Below are 8,174 nucleotides of genomic sequence, written 5' to 3'. Positions count from 1 at the left end.
CGCCCTTTGTTGTTCACCTGTAGCAACCAAACACGTGATTAAACACCATGACAGCTGTCCTCAACCTGCCCCACCTGGTTACAGGTAACAGGAAACCTTTTCCTCAGTGAAGATTAAACTGGTGTAAACTGGTATTAAATCATTTCTTCTTCTGCTTCTGGAAAAGTTGCCGAACACCTGACGTTCTCTAATTAAGGAGATTTTGACAAAGATTACAGAAGTTTTACTGTCCAATCAAACATCATCCAACGTTACTAATACAAACTAAATACTAATCAACTAATCAAACAATTACCAACTGAATTGAATTACAATTAATAAATAAGTAATTGAAATATTGCAACAGATTAAAGGGAAATGTGAATAAATAGAGATAATCATGTGATTCCATCCTCAGGAAAGCAGAGTGATGCCTAATATCATATAATTTGGCTTTCAGCAGGAACAGAATTGGCTCAGATGTCGTCGGTATTCTGTCACCAGGAGCGCAGAGTTTAAACAGCTGGAGTCATTTACAGATGTGAACAGCAGCAAATCTTTATAATCGGGCATCACTCAGCACAAACTGGTAAAAGATGCTGCTGTGTCTCCTGCAGCCTCCAGAGAAATAATGTCAGACATTAATATGAAAGATTCTCTTGTTTGTTTCTGTCTGAAGAAAACGACAAAGATGATTAAACTGAGACTCACAGAGACCTGCAGAGTCTTTATTAAGACACGAACATGTCCTCTGTTTACTGCGGCCACTCTGCTGCAACCTCATGTGTCCGACACTCTACTGCAACCTCATGTGTCCGACACTCTACTGCAACCTCATGTGTCCGACACTCTGCTGCAACCTCATGTGTCCGACACTCTACTGCAACCTCATGTGTCCGACACTCTACTGCTACTTCATGTGTCCGACACTCTACTGCAACCTCATGTGTCCGACACTCTACTGCAACCTCATGTGTCCGACACTCTACTGCAACCTCATGTGTCCGACACACTACTGCAACCTCATGTGTCCAACACTCTGCTGCAACCTCATGTGTCCGACACTCTACTGCAACCTCATGTGTCCAACACTCTACTGCAACCTCATGTGTCCGACACACTGCTGCAACCTCATGTGTCCGACACTCTACTGCAACCTCATGTGTCCGACACTCTGCTGCAACCTCATGTGTCCGACACTCTACTGCAACCTCATGTGTCCGACACTCTACTGCAACCTCATGTGTCCGACACTCTACTGCAACCTCATGTGTCCGACACACTGCTGCAACCTCATGTGTCCAACACACTGCTGCAACCTCATGTGTCCGACACTCTACTGCAACCTCATGTGTCCGACACTCTGCTGCTACTTCATGTGTCCGACACACTGCTGCAACCTCATGTGTCCGACACACTGCTGCAACCTCATGTGTCCGACACTCTGCTGCTACTTCATGTGTCCGACACTCTACTGCAACCTCATGTGTCCGACACACTGCTGCAACCTCATGTGTCCAACACTCTGCTGCAACCTCATGTGTCCGACACTCTGCTGCAACCTCATGTGTCCGACACACTGCTGCAACCTCATGTGTCCGACACTCTGCTGCAACCTCATGTGTCCGACACTCTACTGCAACCTCATGTGTCCGACACTCTGCTGCAACCTCATGTGTCCGACACACTGCTGCAACCTCATGTGTCCGACACACTGCTGCAACCTCATCCCTTCAACACTCTGCTGCAACCTCATTCAGTTGTCTCCTGTGTCCTTTATGCTTTACTAACAATGTGAGTTTCTTCTTGTCACTTTATTGATTGAATTATTTTTGTGATCATGCGTTTGATTAAATTTTGACCTTATTTCTAGATATAAACCAAAGTTCTTTTTAAACATGAACAAACGCTGCATTTTCTCCTCAGTTCAGTTCTGTTCATTAAAGATTCAGGAACCATGTTCCCAAAGCATCAAAATACAATTTGACCAAATATTTGGACAATAAAAAATAACATTAACATTAAGACTGATAAATATTAATTATATATGTACAGTATATTATATGTGTGTGTGTGTGTGTGTGTGTATCTCTCATTCTCTTCTTTATTGTTTCTGATTTTAACTGTTTGTCCTGTTTGATTGATTGATTGATTGATTATTAACATTTCACTTTTGCTTCATTAAGTTGTTACATTTATCAATTATTCACACGACTTCAGTTTCCCAAAGGAACAATTAGACAGACAGCAGGATTCTGTGTGTGTGTGTGTGTGTGTGTGTGTGTGTGTGTGTGTGTGTGTGTGTGTGTGTGTGTGTGTGTGTGTATGTGTGTGTGTGTGTGTGTATGTGTGTGTGTGTGTATGTGTGTGTGTGTGTGTGTGTGTATGTGTGTGTGTATGTGTGTGTGTGTGTGTGTGTGTATGTGTGTGTGTGTGTATGTGTGTGTGTGTGTATGTGTGTGTGTATGTGTGTGTGTGTGTGTGTGTGTATGTGTGTGTGTGTGTATGTGTGTGTGTGTGTGTGTGTGTGTGTGTGTGTGTATGTGTGTGTGTGTGTGTGTGTGTGTGTGTGTGTGTATGTGTGTGTGTGTGTGTGTATGTGTGTGTGTGTGTGTGTGTGTGTGTGTGTGTGTATGTGTGTGTGTATGTGTGTATGTGTGTGTGTGTGTGTGTGTGTGTATGTGTGTGTGTATGTGTGTGTGTGTGTGTGTGTGTATGTGTGTGTGTGTGTATGTGTGTGTGTGTGTGTGTGTGTGTGTGTGTGTGTATGTGTGTGTGTGTGTGTGTATGTGTGTGTGTGTGTGTGTGTGTGTGTGTGTGTGTATGTGTGTGTGTGTGTGTGTATGTGTGTGTGTGTGTATGTGTGTGTGTGTGTGTGTGTGTATGTGTGTGTGTATGTGTGTGTGTGTGTGTGTGTGTATGTGTGTGTGTGTGTATGTGTGTGTGTGTGTATGTGTGTGTGTATGTGTGTGTGTGTGTGTGTGTGTATGTGTGTGTGTGTGTATGTGTGTGTGTGTGTGTGTGTGTGTGTGTGTGTGTATGTGTGTGTGTGTGTGTGTGTGTGTGTGTGTGTGTATGTGTGTGTGTGTGTGTGTATGTGTGTGTGTGTGTGTGTGTGTGTGTGTGTGTGTATGTGTGTGTGTATGTGTGTATGTGTGTGTGTGTGTGTGTGTGTGTGTATGTGTGTGTGTATGTGTGTGTGTGTGTGTGTGTGTGTGTATGTGTGTGTGTGTGTGTGTGTGTGTGTGTGTGTGTATGTGTGTGTGTGTGTGTGTATGTGTGTGTGTGTGTGTGTGTGTGTGTGTGTGTGTATGTGTGTGTGTATGTGTGTGTGTGTGTGTGTGTGTGTGTGTGTGTGTGTGTGTGTGTGTGTGTGTGTGTGTGTGTGTGTGTGTGTGTACCTCTGTCTCTCTGCAGGTTGATTCTTAATAATCTGATTAAACAGACGACAAACGTTGAACGTCTCTTCTTTTCTTTCTTTTTGTTCTTCTTCTTTCTTTTCTGTTCTCCTTTTTCTTCGTCTCCGGTTCTCCGTCTGTTCGTCTCCTCGTTGCTCTTCTATCTGTTGTAACTCCTCCTCCTGTTTCTTATCTTTTCCTCCTAATCTCCTTCTGTCTCATCCTCTTTATTTCTTCTTCTCTGCTCTGATCTCTCCTCTTATGTTCTCTCTTTTCTTCTTCTCTCTTCTTCTTTCTTCTTCGTTCTTCCTCTTCTCTCTTTTTCTTCTTTCTTCTTTTTTCTTCTTCTTTCTTCTTTTTTCTTCTTCTCTCTTCTCGTAGAACTTCTCTGAACTGTGTTTGTTCTGGCAGCTGAATCACATCTGATTCTCTCTCTGCTGTCACCTCCGCCTCTCTCTGTCGTTTGAATCAGCTTTATTGACACCACAGCAGCAGTTTGTGCAGGTCTGAGCTCCTGAACACATGAACACATGAACACATGAACACATGAACACATGATCACATGAACACATGATCACGTGATCACGTGATCACCCTCAACGGGCAACAATCATGGTAAAATCACAGAGACAAAATAATTGGAAGAATGGGGAGGAAATCTGTCAGAATCCTTACAGCAGGTCTAACAAGCCTTCATATTGTCTCATCTTCACTACTTATTTTATTCAGGAATATATGTGTCTCAAAAAAAACAACCTAAAATAAATCAATGAATGAATGAATGAATTAAATTAACAAGTTATTGCCAACAGAATTAATGAATTATTGAATGTTATCAAAAACTCTGATGACCTGTAAGCTGATGACCAGCGACATCGATGCTTCTCCTGTTTCTGATGATGGTTGAACTTCCCAGAAAGCACCGAGCGAGATGAAGAGTCGGATGTTCTCGGGTCTGAACCGTTGCAATAGGTTCACTGAATCCAGTCTCAGACCAGCTGAGGCCACATAGTGGAGCAGGGACGTGTCCCAGGATGCATGAAACTAATCAGTCCTTGGAAAAGTTTTTAAAAAGTTTAACTACACTTTAAAAATAGGAGGTTACAAAATAATAGATTTTCAAATGGCACTTTGTAGAGTCCAATGAGGAGAGACACGGCGGAGCGGAGGAGAGACACCGCGGAGCGGAGGAGAGACACGGCGGAGCGGAGGAGAGACACGGCGGAGCGGAGGAGAGACACCGCGGAGCGGAGGAGAGACACGGCGGAGCGGAGGAGAGACACGGCGGAGCGGAGCGGAGGAGAGACACCGCGGAGCGGAGGAGAGACACGGCGGAGCGGAGCGGAGGAGAGACACGGCGGAGCGGAGGAGAGACACGGCGGAGCGGAGCGGAGGAGAGACACGGCGGAGCGGAGCGGAGGAGAGACACGGCAGAGCGGAGCGGAGGAGAGACACGGCGGAGCGGAGGAGAGACACGGCGATGTCAAATATTGGTACAAAGTAAATATTCTTAAAAACCAACTATTTGTGCTTTTCTGAAATCTGTATTTGGATCTGGCTCCACCCCTAGTGGCTGGTAGGTGCCTTTGCAGCCTTTTGCTTCTTAGCTGAGAAAAAAAGGTCGAACATCAGGTCAAAAAGTCAGAGGTCCTGGGTTTATTTCCCTACAACATGAATATTAATTTATAGCTATTTTTTAATCTTGTTCTGACAAGATTAAAAATTATCATGACATTATATTATATTATATTATATTGTATTGTATTATATTATATTATATTATATTATATTATATTATATTATATTGTATTATATTATATTATATGATATTATATTATATTATATTATATTATATTATATTAATTAAATTATTTTGCATTATATTATATTATATTATATTATATTATATTATATTATATTAATTAAATTATTTTGCATTATATTATATTATATTATATTATATTATATTATATTATATTACATTGCATTATATTATATTATATTATATTATATTAATTAAATTATTTTGCATTATATTATATTATATTACATTATATTATATTAATTAAATTATTTTGCATTATATTATATTATATTATATTATATTATATTATATTATATTGTATTATATTATATTATATTATATTATATTATATTATATTATATTATATTATATTGTATTATATTATATTATATTATATTATATTATATTATATTATATTATATTAATTAAATTATTTTGCATTATATTATATTATATTATATTATATTATATTATATTATATTATATTATATTGTATTATATTATATTATATTATATTATATTATATTATATTATATTATATTATATTATATTATCGTGCTGACGTGCTGCTGTGAGCATATTGTCTCATTTCCGGTGTCCGACAGTGTTACTGGTCGTGTTTTTGTTGCTTTCAGCTCTTTTGTTTTATTCTTCGTTACTGCGGATAAACAGCAGCTGTTCATTAGAACCATGGATGTATTATAAGGTCTTATTATTGTTATTATTATTATTAGTAGTAGTAGTAGTATTATTAGAGGAACGCAACCTGACGTCACTGCGACTGAAGGCTGCAGTGACCAATCACAGCCGAGATCAGACTGATGACGTGTCGGAGCAGAAAGACGCTGCAGGAACGTTTCTCTTCGTTTGAGACTTTAATCTCCAGCGGGCGGAAGCGGGAAGATGGCGGTGATGCACCTTTAAGCTGGTTGCTGACGCCAATAAATCCAAAGAAGAAGAAGAAGGAGAACGAAGAAGAACGAAGAAGAAGAAGAAGCAGAACGAAGAAGAACGAAGAAGAAGAAGCAGCAGCAACAACAGGGAAGATGGCGGACGTGGTGAGCGTCGGAGTGAACCTGGACGCCTTTTCTCACGCCATCAGCGGCATCCAGGCGCTGCGCTCCAGCGTGAGCCGCGTGTTCGAGTCCCTGAAGGACGGAATGAAGAACCGGGAGACGCTGGAGGGCCGCGAGAAGCAGTTTATAGCCGAGTTCCAGGACCACCTGCAGGCGGTCAACAGAGACCTGAAGTGAGTCCGCCGCACCAGACTCCGTTCAGATTTAACCCGATTCTAACTGGTCAGGGTCCGGTAGTCTGTCAGGGTCCGGTAGTCTGTCAGGGTCCGGTAGTCTGGTCAGGGTCCGGTAGTCTGTCAGGGTCCGGTGGTCTGTCAGGGTCCGGTGGTCTGTCAGGGTCCGGTAGTCTGTCAGGGTCCGGTGGTCTTTCAGGGTCCGGTGGTCTGTCAGGGTCCGGTAGTCTGTCCCGGTTTAAACCCGCAGAGTTTCTGGATGTAAGTTGTGTTTTTACGGACATGAAGCGGTTTGACGGTTTGTTTTCCGTCCTTCGCTAAACTTCACTAACTAGAAACAAAGAGTTGAATTAATGAACCAGCGGAGACTGAGGCGCCGTTTATCTGCCGAACTAATCACGTGATCCTGGAGATTCACGTCATTTATTGTTATTAATCTACATCGATCTATGAATCGATAACAAGCGATAACTGTAAATGGACCAAAGCTTGAATAGAGTTTGGTTGGTTTATCTCCCAGTAGGGAGCAGATGCTGCGGATATGAACCAGTAACACAACATAGACACTTACTGGTTGACCAGTTTAATGTTATTCATGTTCACCAGTCACGTGACTGCGATGAATGTAAACAACATAGTTTGAGACGTTTGTATCACAAAATATAACATCTATTTACACCTGTCTGTCTCTCCACCTGTCTGTCTCTCTCTCCACCTGTCTGTCTGTCTGTCTCTCCACCTGTCTGTCTGTCTCTCCACCTGTCTGTCTGTCTCTCCACCTGTCTGTCTCTCCACCTGTCTGTCTGTCTCTCCACCTGTCTGTCTGTCTGTCTCTCCACCTGTCTGTCTGTCTGTCTCTCCACCTGTCTGTCTGTCTCTCCACCTGTCTGTCTGTCTCTCTCTCCACCTGTCTGTCTCTCTCTCCACCTGTCTGTCTGTCTGTCTCTCCACCTGTCTGTCTCTCTCTCCACCTGTCTGTCTGTCTCTCTCTCCACCTGTCTGTCTCTCCACCTGTCTGTCTGTCTCTCTCTCCACCTGTCTGTCTGTCTCTCCACCTGTCTGTCTCTCTCTCCACCTGTCTGTCTCTCCACCTGTCTGTCTCTCTCTCCACCTGTCTGTCTGTCTGTCTCTCCACCTGTCTGTCTCTCTCTCCACCTGTCTCTCTCTCCACCTGTCTCTCTCTCCACCTGTCTGTCTGTCTCTCTCCACCTGTCTGTCTGTCTCTCTCCACCTGTCTGTCTGTCTCTCTCTCCACCTGTCTGTCTGTCTCTCTCCACCTGTCTGTCTGTCTGTCTCTCCACCTGTCTGTCTCTCTCTCCACCTGTCTGTCTGTCTCTCCACCTGTCTGTCTCTCTCTCCACCTGTCTCTCTCTCCACCTGTCTGTCTGTCTCTCTCTCCACCTGTCTCTCTCTCCACCTGTCTGTCTCTCCACCTGTCTGTCTGTCTCTCCACCTGTCTGTCTGTCTCTCCACCTGTCTGTCTGTCTCTCTCTCCACCTGTCTGTCTCTCTCTCCACCTGTCTGTCTCTCCACCTGTCTGTCTGTCTCTCCACCTGTCTCTCTCTCCACCTGTCTGTCTCTCCGTCTCTCCACCTGTCTGTCTGTCTGTCTCTCCACCTGTCTGTCTGTCTCTCCACCTGTCTGTCTCTCTCTCCACCTGTCTGTCTCTCTGTCTCTCCACCTGTCTGTCTCTCTCTCCACCTGTCTGTCTCTCTCTCCACCTGTCTGTCTGTCTCTCCACCTG

General features: G+C 43.2%; 2 protein-coding genes across 2 annotated transcripts in view; both read left to right on the top strand.

Annotated features, from left to right (window-relative positions):
* The first annotated feature begins 12 nt into the window (after positions 1-12).
* Positions 13-4,560, top strand: LOC121903580 (keratin-associated protein 9-1-like). Its single transcript, XM_042420738.1, has 3 exons — positions 13-84; positions 440-1,773; positions 4,515-4,560. The coding sequence occupies exon 2, from the start codon at positions 762-764 to the stop codon at positions 1,767-1,769; it is 1,008 nt and encodes a 335-aa protein (XP_042276672.1). The 5' UTR covers positions 13-84; positions 440-761; the 3' UTR covers positions 1,770-1,773; positions 4,515-4,560.
* Positions 4,561-6,025: 1,465 nt separating this feature from the next.
* med27 (mediator complex subunit 27) overlaps positions 6,026-8,174 on the top strand; it is an 11,198-nt gene continuing 9,049 nt past the window's right edge. The window contains exon 1 of the mRNA XM_042420737.1: positions 6,026-6,430. Within this exon, the coding sequence (XP_042276671.1) occupies positions 6,228-6,430 (203 nt within the window). The 5' untranslated portion in view covers positions 6,026-6,227. The remainder of the gene's footprint in view (positions 6,431-8,174) is intronic.

This window comes from Thunnus maccoyii, chromosome 9 (assembly GCF_910596095.1).
Source record: "Thunnus maccoyii chromosome 9, fThuMac1.1, whole genome shotgun sequence".
NCBI lineage: Eukaryota > Metazoa > Chordata > Actinopteri > Scombriformes > Scombridae > Thunnus > Thunnus maccoyii.
The sequence above is the reverse complement of the archived record's forward strand: the minus strand, read 5'-3'. Positions and strand labels throughout refer to the sequence as shown.

Coding starts and splice junctions, on each gene's coding strand:
- LOC121903580 (XM_042420738.1), top strand. CDS start 762: ATGTGTCCGACACTCTACTGCAACCTCATGTGTCCGACACTCTACTGC.